The sequence below is a fragment of the Mobula hypostoma genome, chromosome 6 (genome assembly GCF_963921235.1).
Source record: "Mobula hypostoma chromosome 6, sMobHyp1.1, whole genome shotgun sequence".
NCBI classification, from domain to species: Eukaryota; Metazoa; Chordata; class Chondrichthyes; order Myliobatiformes; family Myliobatidae; genus Mobula; species Mobula hypostoma.
In genome coordinates this window covers 95,399,242-95,416,794 of record NC_086102.1, presented here as the reverse complement: position 1 = coordinate 95,416,794, position 17,553 = coordinate 95,399,242, and the positions used below count along the sequence as shown (strand labels likewise).

General features: G+C 44.8%; 1 protein-coding gene across 5 annotated transcripts in view; it reads right to left on the bottom strand.

Annotated features, from left to right (window-relative positions):
* The window catches only part of LOC134348219 (MAP7 domain-containing protein 2-like), a 134,353-nt gene that overhangs the window by 47,156 nt on the left and 69,644 nt on the right, over window positions 1-17,553 (bottom strand). For all 5 annotated transcript variants that reach the window (XM_063051263.1, XM_063051260.1, XM_063051262.1 and 2 more), the window contains 2 exons: window positions 17,323-17,461; window positions 13,329-13,509 (listed from right to left, as the gene is read on the bottom strand). In XM_063051263.1, the coding sequence (XP_062907333.1) occupies window positions 13,329-13,509; window positions 17,323-17,461 (320 nt within the window). The remainder of the gene's footprint in view (window positions 1-13,328; window positions 13,510-17,322; window positions 17,462-17,553) is intronic.

The following is a 17,553-nucleotide window of genomic DNA, read 5'->3' as shown; positions in this document are numbered from 1 at the left end:
TCAGTGATGTATCTCATTAAATAAATAAATATTATCATGGCAAGACGACAAGATTGCAGAGCTTGCAGAGAGATTTAGGCCAGTTAGAAGAGTGGGCTGAAAGATGGCAGATGGAGTTTAATGCTGATAAATGTGAGGTGCTACATTTTGGTAGGACGAATCAAAATAGGACATATATGGTAAATGGTAGGGCATTGAGAATGCAGTAGAACAGAGGGATCTAGGAATAATGGCGCATAGTTCCCTGAACGTGGAATCTCATGTGGATAGGGTGGTGAAGAAAGCTTTTGGTATGCTGGCCTTTATTAATCAGAGCATTGAATATAGGAGTTGGGATGTAATGTTGAAATTGTATAAGGCATTGGTCAGGCCAAATTTGGAGTATTGTGTACAGTTCTGGTCACCGAATGATAGGAAAGATGTCAACAAAATAGAGAGAGTACAGAGAAGATTTACTAGAACGTTACCTGGGTTTCAGCACCTAACTTACAGAGAAAGGTTGAACAAGTTGGGTCTTTATTCTTTGGAGCATAGAAGGTTGAGGGGGACTTGATAGAGGTGTTTAAAAATATGAGGGGGATTGATAGAGTTGACGTGGATAGGGTTTTTCCATTGAGTTTGGGGAGATTCAAACAAGAGGACATGAATTGAGAGTTAAAGGGCAAAAGTTTAGGGGTAACATGAGGGGGAACTTCTTTACTCGGAGAGTGGTAGCTGTGTGGAACAAGCTTCCAGCAGAAGTGGTTGAGGCAGGTTCGATGTTGTCGTTTAAAGTTAAATTGGATAGATATATGGACAGGAAAGGAATGGAGAGTTAAGGGCTGAGTGCAGGTCGGTGGGACTAGGTGAGAGTAAGAGTTCGGCACAGACTAGAAGGGCCGAGATGGCCTGTTTCCGTGCTGTAATTGTTATATTAGATTAGATTATTAGATTATGAGGACACGCAGTCCTCTTTTATTGTCAAGCATTAAGAAATGATACAATATTTCTCCAGTGTGATATCACAGAAATACAGGACAGACCAAGACTGAAAAACTGACAAAAACCATATAATTATAACATATAGTTACAACAGTGCAAACAATACCATAACTTGATGAAGAACAGGCCATGGGCACAGTATAAAAAAGTTTAAAGTCTCTCGAAAGTCCCACATCTTACGCAGACGGGAGAAGAAAGAAAACTCTCCCTGCCATGCCCGACCACAGTCCAACTCTGAGTTGTCCGAAAACTTCGAGCCTCTGACCAGCCCTCCGACACTGAGCACCATCTCTGCCAAGCGCTTCGACCCCAGCCTCGGCTGCCAGCAGCAGGCAAAGCCGAGGATTTTGGGGCCTTCCCTCCAGAGATTCTCGATCGCACAGTAGCAGTGGCAGCGAACCGGGCATTTCAGAAGTTTCTCCAGATGTTCCTCCGTGCTTCTCACGTTTGTCTCCATCAAATCCGAATTGTGCACGGCATCCTACTTACAAATACGATATCATTTTACCGGAGCGCTGCGCGTGCTACGTCACGCCACCATCTTCTCCTCCCACCTTCCTCGCGCCTTATATGTTATATGTTATGTTATAAGATGATGCAGAATTAGAATGATCTCCACGATTACTGGATAGTACCTGAAGTTAAATGGCTTGTGGTTAAGAAAGATTAGAAGTAATCCAAATGAATTACTTAGAACAATCATAGGAGTTTGAGAGCTGGGATTATAAGGAATGAAATAATAAAAAACGTTTTCACAGGAAGGCTCTGTCAAAGCTGCACGAGAGTTGCACACAGCAAGGTGTGGTAGAAGGGTGGAAAATAGAAGCCATAAGTGATGGTGAAACAGTCTAGCAGGTTGAATGGAGCTATTTCGGGTCAAACCCTGCATTCGGACCCCAGCCTCTTTCACCTCTTGTATTTCTCAGATAGAACGGGGACACAAGAGACTGCGGGTATTGGAATCTGGAGCAACACAAGATGCTGGAGGAAGTCATACAGAGGGAAATGGACTGTCACTGTTTCAGGCTGAGACCCTTCTCCCTTATCGAAGGGGATGGCAGTGGTGCACTGGTTCATTTAACACCTCGGTAATCCAACAATCCTGAGGTGAGAATACAATTCTCATTACACGGCAGCTGTGGAATTTAAACTCATTTTGGTAGTAATGATGAATCCAGTTTGCTCTGTTATAACACAACAGTTGCATTCCAAAGATCACATTTTTGAAAAATTGCATTATAAAAACAATTGTACAAATGGGAGAAAGGGGGTTTGGGACTACAGAGTTTCAGACTTGCAACGAAGCTATTTTCCCCACATGATTTTCAAAACTAAATGCATTTTTAATAGTCATAAATTTATTTTATTACTGCAAGCTGGAAGTACTAATGTTATAGAGTTTAATGGACAAGTATCAGTAGAAGCAATTGCTTGTCAGTTTCCAATTCCCTCACATGGTGAAATTAGCAGCCTGTGTTTTTAAGAGACAGTGTTGTCTAAATACTGCAGGGAGGGTACATGGAAACAGTTTTTATCCTCAGACCTTTACTCCCCTCAAGTGAGCTTCTTTATACTATCAGCTTCCACCTTCGGCAGCAAATACAGGAGATGCTGCCTCAAGAGATCAGAGGTCGCCACCATCAGGCCACGCCATCTTCATTGGGCAGGCGCTAGAGGCCAGAAATCTCACAGTACCAGCTGGCGCCACGCCATCTTCACTGGGCAGGCGCTAGAGGCCAGAAATCTCACAGTACCAGCTGGCGCCACGCCATCTTCACTGGGCAGGCGCTTCAGAGGCCGGAAATCTCACAGTACCAGCTGGCGCCACGCCATCTTCACTGGGCAGGCGCTACAGAGGCCGGAAATCTCACAGTACCAGCTGGCGCCACGCCATCTTCACTGGGCAGGCGCTACAGAGGCCGGAAATCTCACAGTACCAGCTTCAAGAAGAGCTAATCCTCTTCAACCACTCAGTTCTTCATCCAGTTTGTATTCTTTCCTGTAAAAATTGTGTATGCCTGATTTATATTTTTCTTGTCAAAGCTGTTCACCTGCGGCTATGTGTCTAAGTTTTTCACTGGCCCTGTGCAAGTTCAAGTTTATTGTCATTCAAACATACACTTGCATGCAGCTAAAACAAACAATGTTCCTCTGGGACAAAGGTGCAAGACATTTATCACACAGTACATAAAGTCTTTTTTACGTTCGTTTTGAAGTCGTTAACACTGAACCCCCGAGGAGAGCCGTCGACACAACCTGTAACTTGGTCATCTCCGAGGCCGAGTTACTTAGGTCACTGCTACATTTCAACAGCCGCAAGGCAGCGGGGCCAGATGGGAACCCAGGGCGGGTACTCAAAGTGTGCGTGGCACAGCTGGCTGGTGTGTTTACAGACATCTTTAATCTCTCCCTCACCCAGTGCAGAGTGCCCTCCTGCTTTAAAACATCCACCATTGTCCCTGTACCAAAGGAAACCAAGGTAGCATGTCTGAACGACTGGTGTCCTGTCATACTCACCTCCATCATACGCAAATGTCTTGAGAGGCTGGTCAAGGACTACATCTGCAGCTTGCTACCACCCACACTGGATCCCTACAATTTGCCTACTGACACAACTGATTGACAGATGCCGCAATAGCCACAGATCTACCCAGCATCTTTACACACTGGACAGGAGGGATACTTATGTGAGAATGTTTGTAGTTCCTGGACTACAGTTCAACATTCAACACCATAATTCCCTCCAGACCTGACAAGACGCTCAGAGATCTCAGCCTTCACCCTGCCTTGTGCAGCTGGATCCTGGACTTCCTGTCAGATCACTGGCAGGTGGTAAGAGTGGGCTCCCTCACCTCTGCCCCTCAATACAGGAAACCCCCCCACCCCAGGGCTGTGTCCTAAGCCCTCCCCGCCAACAAACTTCCTATACGCCCACGACTGTGTTGCCCCACACAGCTCCAATCTGCTCATCAAATTTGTAAGTGACATGACATTGATAGGCCTTATTTCCAACAATGATGAGATGGGCTACAGAGCAGAAGTCAAAACACTGACATGGTGGTGTCAAGAAAACAACCTCCCCCTCAATGTCGACAAAACAAAGGAGATATAACAGATTACAGGAGGAACGGAGACAGGCTAGTCCCTATTGACATCAATGGGACAGTAGTCGAGTGGGTGAGTAGCTTCAAGTTCCTCAGTATACACATCACCTGGACTGTATACACCAGCTGTGTGGTGAAAAAAAGCACAACAGCACCTCTTTCACCTCAGACGGCTGAAGAAGTTCAGCGTGAGTCCCCAAATCTTCAGGACTTTCTACAGGGGCACAATCAAGAGCATTGTGACTGGCTGTATCACTGCCTGGTACGGGAACTGTACTTCCCTCAATCGCAGGATACTGCAGAGAGTGGTGTGGACAGTTCAGCACACCTGCGATGTGAACTTCCCACTATCCAGGACACTTGCAGCAGCAGGTACGTAAAAAGGGCCCAGAGGATTATCAGGGACACCAGCCACACCAACCGTTTCAGCTGGTACAGTTTGGCAAACGGTACCACAGCATTAAGGCCAGGATCAAGAGGCTCCAGGACAGTTTCTTTCACCAGGCCATCAGAATTATCAATACACACTGATCTGATTGCACATCCGACTGTACATTGATCCAACAGCATATACGACTGCACATTGATCCGACTGTGTACCTGACTGCATATTGATCCGACTGTACATTGATCCAACTGCATATCTGACTGTACATTGATCCAACTGTGTATATAAGACCATAAGACAAAGGAGCAGAAGTCGGCCATTCGACCCATCGAGTCTGCTCTGCCGTTTTATCATGAGCTGATCCATTCTCCCATTTAGTCCCATTCCCCCGCCTTCTCACCATAACCTTTGATGCCCTGGATATTCAGATACCTATCAATCTCTGCCTTAAATACACCCAATGACTTGACCTCTACTGCCGCCCGTGACAACGAATTCCATAGATTCACCACCCTCTGACTAAAAAAATTTCTTCGCATTTCTGTTCTGAATGGGCGCCCTTCAATCCTTAAGTCATGCCCTCTTGTACTAGACTCCCCCATCAAGGGAAATAACTTTGCCACATCCACTCTGTCCATGCCTTTCAACATTCGAAATGTTCCTATGAGGTCTCCCCTCATTCTTCTAAACTCCAAGGAATACAGTCCAAGAGCGGTCAAACATTCCTCATATGTTAACCCTCTCATTCCCGGAATCATTCTAGTGAATCTTCTCTGTACCCTCTCCAACGTCAGCACATCCTTTCTTAAATAAGGAGACCAAAACTGCCCACAGTACTCCAAGTGAGGTCTTACCAGTGCCTTATAGAGCCTCAACATCACAACCCTGCTCCTAGACTCTATTCCTCTAGAACTGAATGCCAACATTGCATTCGCCTTCTTCATCATCGACTCAACCTGGAGGTTAACCTTAAGGGTATCCTGCACGAGGACACCCAAGTCCCGTTGCATCTCAGAACTTTGAATTCTCTCCCCATTTAAATAATAATCTGCCCATTTATTTCTTCTACCAAAGTGCATAACCATACACTTTCCAACATCGTATTTCATTTGCCACTTCTTTGCCCATTCTCCCGATCTATCCAAGTCTCTCTGCAGACTCTCTATTTCCTCAGCACTACCGGCCCCTCCACCTATCTTCATATCGTCAGCAAACTTAGCCACAAAGCCATCTATTCCATAATCCAAATCGTTGATGTACAATGTAAAAAGAAGTGGCCCCAACACTGATCCCTGTGGAACACCACTGGTAACCGGCAGCCAATCAGAATGGGATCCCCTTATTCCCACTCTCTGTTTCCTGCCAATCAGCCAATGCTCTATCCATGTATGTAACTTTCCCGTAATTCCATGGGCTCTTATCTTGTTTAGCAGCCTCATGCGTGGCACCTTGTCAAAGGCCTTCTGAAAAATCCAAATACACAACATCCACTTCATCTCCCTTGTCTAGCCTACTGGTAATTTCCTCATAAAATTGCAATAGGCAGGATTTTCCTTTAAGGAAACCGTGCTGAGTTCTGCCCATCTTGTCATATGCCTCCAGGCACTCTGTTATCTCATCCTTGACAATTGACTCCAACAACTTCCCAACCACCGATGTCAAGCTAACAGGTCTATAAATTTCCTTTTTGCTTCCTTGCCCCCTTCTTAAATAGCGGAGTGACACATGCAATCTTCCAGTCTTCTGGAACCATGCCAGAATCTATTGACTTTTGAAAAATCATCGCTAATGCCTCTGCAATCTCCACAGCTACTTCCTTCAGAGCACAAGGGTACATTCCATCTGATCCGGGAGATTTATCTACCCTGAGACTATTCAGCTTCCTGAGTACTTTCTCTGTTGTAATTGTGACTGCGCACACTTCTCTTCCCTGACACCCTTGAGTGTCTGGTATACTGCTGATGTCTTCCTCAGTGAAGACTGATGCAAAATACTCATTCAGTTCCGCCACCATCTCCTTATCTCCCATTACAATTTCTCCAGCATCATTTTCTATCAGTCCCATATCTACTCTCACCTGTCTTTTACTCTTTATATACTTGAAAAAGCTTTTAGTATCCTCTTTGATATTATTTGCTTGCTTCCTTTCATAGTTCATCTTTTCCCTCTTAAAGACCTTCTTAGTTTCCTTTTGCAAACTTTTAAAAGCTTCCCAATCCTCTGTCTTCCCACTAATTTTTGCTTCGTTGTATGCCCTCTCCTTTGCTTTAACTTTGGCTTTGACTTCTCTTGTCAGCCACAGTTGCATCCTTTTTCCATTAGAAAATTTCTTCTTTTTTGGAATATATCTGTCTTGCACCTTCCTTACTTCTCGCATAAACTCCAGCCACTGATACTCTGCCATCCTTCCTGCCAGTATCCCTTTCCAGTCAACTTTGGCCAGTTCCTTTCTCATGCCACTGTAATTTCCTTTACTCCACTGAAATACCGACACATCAGATTTTGGCTTCTCATTCTCAAATTTCACAGTGAACTCAGTTATGTTATGATCACTGCCTCCTAAGGGTTCCTTCACCTCAATCTCTCTAATCATCTCTGGTTCATTACACAATACCCAATCCAGTACAGCTGATCCCCTAGTGGGCTCAACAACAACCTGTTCTAAAAAGACATCTTGCAGACATTCTACAAATTCTCTCTCGAGATTCATTGCCGACCTAATTTTCCCAATCCACTCGCATGTTAAAATACCCCAGAATTATCATAACACTGCCCTTCTGACAAGCCTTTTCTATTTCCTATTGTAATTTCTAGTCCACATCCCTGCAGCTGTTTGGAGGCCTATAAATAACTGCCATTGAGGTCCTTTTACCCCTGCGATTTCTCAGCTCAACCCATAAAGATTCTGCACCTTCCGATCCTATATCACCTCTTTCTAATGATTTAATATCATTTCTTACCAATAAAGCCACGCCTCCCCCTCTGCCTACCTTCCTATCCTTCCGATACACTGTGTATCCTTGGACGTTCAGCTCCCAGAGACATGCATCCTTTAGCCAGGTCTCAGTGATGGCCACAATATCATACCTGCCAATCTGTAGCTGTATGACAAGATTATCCACCCTATTCCTTATGCTGCATGCATTTAAGTATAACACCTTAAGTCCAGTATTTGGTACTTTTTGCTTTGATTGCACTGCAACTCATATGACTGTACATTGATCTGACAGTGTATACAACTGTATATTTATCTGACTGTGTATCCGACTATATATTTATCTGACTGTATACAAAATAATTATGTATACAATCTTAGTGTTTGAGCAATATCCTCCCACATTTCCCTTCCCTATTGCTTGTACATAGCGACAGAGCAGCACCGTAAAGAATTTTGCTCCCATGGATGTAAAAGATAAAACATATCTTAAATCTTAAATAACATTAACATATAATAAAAATATTCTGTAGATGTAGGAGTTAACAAAGTGCATATATGACACATGATTAAATATTACTGGCACTGTCATAAATGATGTGAACAGAGCAGTAGCAGGGTGTTCAGAGGTCTCACAGCCCAGGGGAAGAAGCTATTGCTCACCCTGACTGTCCTTGTTCTTGTACTGTTGTGCGTCTGCCTGACAGTAGGAGATTTTCTCAACAGTCCTCATAATCTGTTGCAGGGTCTTGCGGTCAGCTGCCTTGCAATTCCCCTACCAGACAGTGATACAGCTGGTCAGGACACTCTCAATGGTGCTCTGGTAGAATGTAGTTAGAATGAGGACGGGGAGCTTTGCTTGTCTGAATCTCAGGAACTGGAGGCACTGTTGTGCTTTCTTCACCACAGAGGTGGTGGATAGGAAATAGGTGAGATTATTTGTGAAGTGCAAGCCAAGAAACTTGGTGCTGCTGGCTCTCTCCACGGAGGAGTCACTGGTGTGCAGTAGGGAGTGGTCAGCCTGCACCTTCCTAAAGTCCATAATCATCTCTTTAGTCTTGTCCACATTGAGACTCAATTTGTTGTGTTCACACCAGTCCACCAACTCCGTACATTGATTCATCATTGTTACTGATTAGGCCAATCACTGTTGTGTCATCGGTGTGGTTAAAGATGGATCTAGCAATACTGTTGTACATCAGTAGTGTGAACAGCAGTCAGCTGAGTACACAGCCCTGGGGGAGGGGTGGGTGTGGCATTGTTACTCACCATGATGGAGTTAGAGATCGTGTTTGATAATACAGACTGTCCGAAGTCTCTCTGTCAAGTCCAAAATTCAGTTACAGAGGGCAGAGGGGAACTAGGACAACTTATCCACCAGCTTCTGACAAATAATCATATTGAACGCCATCCTGAAGTCAACAAACAGCATTCTGACATAGGTGACACTGTTCTCCAGGACTGAGTAGAGGGCAGAGGCTATTGCTATTTAGGTGATTTGCAAACTAGTAGGAGTCCAATGTAGTGTGAAGGAAAGTTTTAACGCAGTTTGTTAGAGTGAGTTTTTTGGGTAGATGATTCCTTTACACTTAAATGACTTTGGCCACCAGACTTCTATTTGACAAAGTACTGTGGATTGAACCACAACAATGCGCTTCCTAAAAAGGTGTGAATACTAGATGCTTCTGGCGATGTAGTTTGACCAGATGCTGTAGTTTCGAAGACAGTATTATCTATACTTTATAAATATTAATTGTCTTCTACATTAGCATGTAAAATGCCAAATAAATGTATTGTGGATTAAACTTGCATTCCTAAAGACTGTGGATACCAACCCAGACATGTTAGCATCGGAAGAAAAGGATGAAGTCAGAAGGTGTGATGTTTGTATGTAGCTTCAAAAGGAAGCATTGCCTATGCATTGCCTTTGTGCTTAGCATATAAATATCGAGCCCACATTGGGCTAGCAGACCTTTCCACCGAAAGCGTCTCCGTCCCCCTGCTGTACCTTGTTGTGTCAAATAAAGAAGCTGCTTTGTATCTACCAGTGACTCTGCCTCTCTGGTGATTTCATCCACGCCACAACATTTGGTGTCAGGAGTGGGATGCTTCGTGACCCGTCGTGTGGCCAGTCTAAATTGGTGAGTATTTTTCTAAAATAACACTCACACTTGGATCTGTTTGGTCGGTGGTACACGGGAACACGAGGTATCATGAACGTGGAGAGCTGAACTGGTAAAAGTAGTGTGTGCGTGTGCATGTGTGTTTATGTAAGTGAGGAATCTTTGCATGTTAACTTGGTGAGACTTGGACCACCAGTTGCAAAAGGTGGTAACCAACGGTACGGTTCGAGACGCCAGAGTAGGGGCATGTATACTCGTTCAGGGAGCTGCATTTCAGTGTGTGCATTTGCAAGTGTGATGCAAAGGAAGACAGCAGGCATCATGAGTTCAGGTGCTCAAAAGTGGCAGATTGTGGAGTACATACTCTGCGGTTTTATATTTTGCATAGTGTGGGAATTAGTGTGGAGATATCTCAGGGAAAGGTTTTACCCAGACAGATCTACCAGAATGCATGAGGTCAGGCAACGTCAGGTTGAGAACCCTGATGATCCGAGCCAGCCCTTGACCTTGATTACAACCATTCATAAGCCCTTCATCTCCGGGGAGAAACAGAGCATCTTGTCTGAGTGGCCCTCACTTAAAGTTGCCTGTGGGAATTCAGAATTCTGGCGCAAGCTCGAGGAATTGTTGAAATTCACCAGATGCACCCTAAAGATGTACACGTGTTAGTGAAAGTGAAGTGCCCAAGGAATATCTAGGACAGGATGCGCTGGGGGTGCAGGATTGTACATGGGCAACTACCGGGAGTGCCAGTAATGAAGAAAGAATCGCTCTTTTAAAGGGAAGTGAGGCAGTGACTGGGGGGAGGCGAGAGTAGCTGGGGAACGATAATGGCAGTGACCCAGAGGGCTGAAAAGACAGCCATGGATTATGCAGAATGTAAATACCGAGCATATGAAGAGTATTCAGGGTTGGGTAATCCAGGGAGGGACGACCCAGTCTTCCTAAAAATGCGGAAGGAAGGCCTGAGCACAGCCCACCAGGAAGTGTTCTGAAGGAAGTAGCTGTGGAGATTGCGGAGGCATTAACGATGATCTTTCAAAAGTCGATAGATTCTGGCATGGTTCCGGAAGACTGGAAGATTGCAAATATCACTCCGCTATTTAAGAAGGGGGCAAGGAAGCATAAAGGAAATTATAGACCTGTTAGCTTGACATCGGTGGTTGGGAAGTTGTTGGAGTTGATTGTCAAGGATGAGGTTACAGAGTACCTGGAGGCATATGACAAGATAGGTAGAACTCAGCATGGTTTCCTTAAAGGAAAATCCTGCTTGACAAACCTATTACAATTTTTTGAGGAAATTACAAGTAGGCTAGACAAGGGAGACTCAGTGGATGTTGTATATTTGGATTTTTCAGAAGGCCTTTGACAAGGTGCCACACATGAGGCTGCTTAACAAGATAAGAGCCCATGGAATTACGGGAAAGTTACATACGTGGATAGAGCATTGGCTGATTGGCAGGAAACAGAGAGTGGGAATAAAGGGATCCTATTCTGGTTGGCTGCCGGTTACCAGTGGTGTTCCACAGGGATCAGGGTTTGGGCCGCTTCTTTTTACATTGTACATCAACGATTTGGATTATGGAATAGATGGCTTTGTGGCTAAGTTTGCTGATGATACGAAGATAGGTGGAGGGGCTGGTAGTGCTGAGGAAATGGACAGTCTGCAGAGAGACTTGGATAGATTGGAAGAATGGGCAGAGAAGTGGCAAATGAAGTACAATGTTGGAAAGTGTATGGTTATGCACTTTGGCAGAAAAAATAAACGGGCAGACTATTATTTAAATGGGGAAAGAATTCAAAGTTCTGATATGCAACGAGACTTGGGAGTCCTCGTACAGGATTCCCTTAAAGTTAACCTCCAGGTTGAGTTGGTAGTGAAGAAGGCGAATGCAATGTTGGCATTCATTTCTGGAGGAATAGAGTATAGGAGCAGGGATGTGATGTTGAGGCTCTATAAGGCGCTGGTGAGACCTCACTTGGAGTACTGTGGGCAGTTTTGGTCTCCTTATTTAAGAAAGGATGTGCTGACGTTGGAGAGGGTACAGAGAAGATTCACTAGAATGATTCCGGGAATGAGAGGGTTAACATATGAGGAACGTTTGTCCGCTCTTGGACTGTATTCCTTGGAGTTTAGAAGAATGAGGGGAGACCTCATAGAAACATTTCGAATGTTAAAAGGCATGGACAGAGTGGATGTGGCAAAGTTGTTTCCCATGATGGGGGAGTCTAGTACGAGAGGGCATGACTTCAGGATTGAAGGGCGCCCTTTCAGAACAGAAATGCGAAAAGATTTTCTTAGTCAGAGGGTGGTGAATCTATTGAATTTGTTGCCATGGGCAGCAGTGGAAGCCAAGTCATAGGGTGTATTTAAGGCAGAGATTGATAGGTATCTGAGTAGCCAGGGCATCAAAGGTTATGGTGAGAAGGCGTGGCAGTGGGACTAAATAGGATAAAATGGATCAGCTCATGATAAAATGGCGGAGCAGACTTGATGGGCCGAATGGCCTACTTCTGCTCCTTTGTCTTATGGTCTTATGGAAGTTTTAGATTTAGGCATAACGGTGGGGTCCAACTACTCTGAAATAGTTTCATGGGCCAGTGAGATAGACCAAAGAAAAGGCAAGAGAATCCGTAAAGTGGGTATAGTGGATGCAGCTGCTGTGATGTCTCAGAGTTTGTTTTGCTTGCCGGCAGCCAGGGCACCTAGCAAAGGACTGCCAGACCAGGTGTAAGATAGGGTTGACCAAGACTAGGATCTTCCTCACATTGGCTGTCGCCAGACAGAGTGTCTGCTCCTTGGGGGAGGGGGCTTTCGTCACCTGTACATTGTTTAGTGCATCAAACTGTGTAGGAAACATTCAACCTATCAAGTGAGGCGTCACTGTCACAGATGTGCAGTGTGACCCGAATGCCTTGCCACATTCACTGCCTGTCCCTGGTATCACAGAAAAGACTGTAGATTTTCTGAGTGTAGTCCCATTCACCTTGCTGATGGGGCGGGAAAGCACAGCTCTTGCTGACCTGAGAGCAGCATCCTGTTGATTCAGCAAGGCCCAGTCAGGCCCAGATGGTGATGACCTTAACGACAGTGAAACCCTCAATGCTCTTTGCCTTACAGCATGTCACGGAACCTGCACATTCAAAGTTTTTATGATGATCACAGGCAGCCGCCTCCCTCAACATAATCCAGTATGTGCTGCAATGCCGAAGGTGCTCCTCCTGGCTGGACCAGAGCCGGATTTCCCTGTGATCTGGTTTGACTTGTTTTAGCAGCAGCTTCTATGCAGGGTTTAGCATAACAGGTAAGTGACGGAGCGGGTGGTGGTGTCAGCCTTGTACACCCCATGGATGTTGGTGTAAACCAGGTCTATTGTATTTCCTCCTCTGGTAACCAAGTGCACAGGTGCACAGACAATAAGCTTGACTTTGAAAAAGCACCCACCAAACCCTGGGCACACCACATCAATTAAATCTGCACTCTGCTTGTGACTGCAATGTCCCTGAGAGTGCTGGAAACCGAACACTTTCATTACCAGTTTTATTATTGCTTAAATTCCATGTTAAAAATGTTGACTGGTTTTTAATTTACATTGTTATTCCAGTAACATAGACAAAAAACTGTACATTTTAAACATCTTACCTTACCCGGATGGAGCTCTACTGTAACTGTAATGTCTGTTTAAAATCAATGTTGCACTGTTCTTTCATCCTTGTGCCGAGACAGACACACATATCTGTCCACCGCATTCAGAGTTAGAAACAAGAACAGGAAAATGGAACATGACATCACTAACCTGCTGCTCCAGCCTGGCCAGAAGTTCTTTCTCTTGCTGTTCCTTCATCATTCTCTCCTCCTCTGCTCTTCTTTGGCATTCCAACTCCTGCTGTCTTCGTTCTTCTGCAAGCCTGCGTGCCTCTTCTTCACAACGTGCCTTCTTTTCAGTCTCTATTCTCTTCAACTCTTCCTTCATTTTCCTTTAACAAACACCAAACGTATTTTGATTTTTCCCATATCCTAGCATGGACAATAACCCATTCATCCATCACCCCAGAGCCAAGTGGGTTAGACAACACATGCAAAATGCTGGAGGAACTCAGCAGGGCAGGCAGCATCTGTGGAAAGGAACAGTCAGCATTTCGGGCTGAGGGAAGGCTAGGGTAAATAGCCACTGATGACATCATCCAAAAATCACCATTTGCTTGCAACACTTGGGCTCCCACTTTCCATCACACATCCCTTAACTCCTCCACTGCAATAAACTGTTTCTCAGATTCAGATTCATTTCTTTACATGTATATCGAAACGTACAGTGAACAAATGCAACCTTAACAACCAGCTCAACATAAGAATGTGCTGGGGGCAGCCTGCAACATCACAACAGCAGCAACAAAACAAAATAACAACAGGAAAACTCCCTCCACCCACCACAGGATGAGCTGAATTATACACAGCAAGACAAAAGCTACTTCCTTTACTCCCTTCCACTGTTGTTCAAATTTATATTTGGGATATGTATATTTTTTGCAAAGTGTGCTCACTGCACAACTCCTGAAGTGATGATGGTTCAGCTGCTTGAAATAAGATTGATGTTAGTGATCATCATTATGTGCCATGTCATATGACATGGGCGATCACGGTCTTTTCATGACCATCATAGTCCTTGGCAAATTTTTCCACACCTCCTTCTGGGCAATGTCTTTACAAATCAGGTGACCCCGGCCATTATCCATACTCCTCAGAGATGGTCTGTCTGGTGTCAATGGTTGCATAACCAGAACTTGTGATATGCACCAGCTGCTCATACGACCATTCACCACCTGCTCCCATGGCTTCACGTGACCTTGATCAGGGGGCTACACAGGTGCTACACCTTGCCCAAGGGTGACCTGCAGGCCAGCAGAGGGAAGGAGCACCTTACACCTCCTTTGGTAGAGACGTATCTCCACCCCATCACCCCTGCACAATCTTATTAAATAGGGAATTCCATGATTTAGAACCAAAGATGATCAAAGAACAGAGAGTTATTTTGTCAGCACAGGTAATGACTTAGTGAGGAACGTGCAGCTGCTGGTGCTTTGCTGCATCTACAACTTGTCCTTCCAGTTAATGGTGGTCATAGTTTCAAAGTTCAAAGTAAATTTATTATCAAAGTATGTTTGCACTTTTCAACCCTGAGCTTCATCTTCCCACAGACAGCCATGAAACAAAGAAACACCAGAGTACCGTTTAAACAAAAAACATTAGATACCCAAATGGGCAAAAACAGAACAAGTCGCGCAAATGGCAAAAAAAAACAACCGAATAACACACAGAATATTAAACATCAAACTGCAGAATCCTTGGAACAGCAAGGAATGTTCTGTCTGGGCCTCTGTACCTCCCTCTGCAGCTGGATCCTTGACTTCATCACCGAAAGACCACAGTCTGTGCAGGTCGGAAATAACATCTCCACCTCGCTGACAATAACACTGGCACACCGGAAGGAGGCGTGTTTAGCCCACTGCTCTACCCTCTCTACACCCATGACTGTGTCACTAGGCGCAGCGTAAATGGCATCTATAAATTTGCTGATGAGACAACTATTGTTCGCAGAATTTCAAATGGAGACGAGGTGGTGTCCAGGAGGGAGATAAATCAGCTGGTTGAGTGGTGTCACAGCAACAACCTTGCTCTCGATGTCAGTAAGATCAAAGAATTGATTGCGGACTTCAGAAAAGGTAAGACGAGGGAACACACACCAGTCCTCATAGGGGGATCAGAAGTGGAGAGGGTGAGCAGTTTCAAATTCCTGGGTGTTAACGTTTGAACTCGATACGTCTGGGCTCGATGCAGGGATGCAGTTGCAAAGGAATGACAGCAATTATACTACGTTTGGAGTTTGAGAAGATTAGGTATGTCACCAAAGACACTCGCAAATTTCTACAGAAGTACCGTGAACATTCTAACTGGCTGCATCACCGTCTGGTATTGGGGGTGGGGGATGGGGTTACTGCACAGGATCGAAAAAAGCTGCAGAATTGTACAACTAGTCAGCTCCATCATGGGCACTAGCCTCCATAGCATTCAGGTCATCTTCAAAGATCACGGCCTCAAAAAGGCAGCACGACATTGCGATGAAGGATCACCATCACCTAGAATATGCCCTCAAACCCATGAACATGACCTCACTTGTTTTTGCACTATTTAACTAATACATATAATTTCACAGTTTTTATGATTAGGTATTGCAATATACTGCTACCACATAGCAACAATTTCACGAGACATGCTGGTCAGATTAAACCTGATTCTGATTCTGATTCAGTCTAGTTCGGTTCAGTTCAATTCAGCGCTGGATCTTTTGTTGATTGTTGGTGCTAGAGCCAGCCCACTTCGAATTGCCCTGATCAAAATCATGCAAAGCAGCAATTAAAAAAAGGAGTAACCAGAAACCAAATGCACATTTAATATGAACTGCAGTCCCCTAAAAATGAGTCCAATCAAGCCTTGCCCGAGACCCAAGACGCCTGCACCTTCGGGGCAGCAGCAAGCAAGAGGGAGAGAGAGACCCGTCAAAAGCAGAGAGAGCTGAACATCTGCTCACCTTCCAGTCTCATCCTCCTTGATTTCAATCTTGTTCGACATTTTAATTGGTGACATTGGTGAGTAATAGATCAGAGGTTTGCCCTCCTCATGACACATACTCCATTCTCAACCGTGCCAAATTCCCTCGGAGACAGCCAAAGCACTAGATCACTTGGTGGCCCAAAGGCAGATTATCAAAGTGTAAATTACAGGCTCCAATCACACACAGATCAACCGTAGAGGTTTACAGGCTCCTGTCACAATCGGATTAGCTGCAGAAGTTTACAGACTCCTGTCACACGACGATTAGCTGTAGAAGTTTACAGACTCCGGTCACAATCGGATTAGCTGTAGAGGTTTACAGGCTCCTGTCACAATCGGATTAGCTGTAGAAGTTTACAGACTCCTGTCACAATCGGATTAGCTGCAGGAGTTTACAGACTCCTGTCACAATCGGATTAGCTGTAGAAGTTTACAGACTCCTGTCACAATCGGATTAGCTGTAGAAGTTTACAGACTCCTGTCACAATCGGATTAGCTGCAGGAGTTTACAGACTCCTGTCACAATCGGATTAGCTGTAGAGGTTTACAGACTCCTGTCACAATCGGATTAGCTGTAGAAGTTTACAGACTCCTGTCACAATCGGATTAGCTGTAAAAGTTTACAGGCTCCTGTCACACAACGATTAGCTGCAGGAGTTTACAGACTCCTGTCACAATCGGATTAGCTGTAGAAGTGTATTTAAAAGAGTAAGTAGTTTAAGAACTGTCGCCATTAGTCATGGTGGTTGCTGGTGCCATTTTGCAATTGAAGGAGGCAGGGTGATTTGTAATGGCTGAGTGCAGGCACCAGAGTGGAAACAATAACTGTCTTCAATCCCCTCTGAGATCTCACCCCCTCCCCAGCTCTGTAGTCAAGACTCCGGCCATGAGGGACCCGAGGTCTCAATTCTGGCCTCTTGTCCTGCCTTGAAGTTAATAGTTGTACTTTGCACTCTGGAATCCTCTTTATCACTCACTCTTTTCTCTATTAAATCAATGCATGTTCAAGCTTTTTACCATCTATCTCTATATCTCCTCATGTGCTCCAGTGTTGCATTTGATTAACTGTACATCCCTGAAATATCTTGGTGTGTTAACAATTTAAAGACACCACACAAAGCAAAACTTCAGGACTTCAGGAAGAAGAACGATAGTACGCATCATTGGAGCATGCTCACTACCTCTCAGCTTCTTCCTGCTCTCGCCGCTCCTGCTCTTCTTTCTCCTTCTGCAGTCGTGCAAGTCTTCGTCTTTCTGCTAGAAGCTTGGCTGCTTCCTCTGGATCAGTGGTTCCTGCCATACTCTTTGTACTGGATGTGTCTGGAAGAGAAAAACAAGTTAGTCAGTCAAGCCATTATACTGTATGTAGATTAAGACGAGGGGGAGAGAATGTTCTGGGGGGTGGGGGGTGC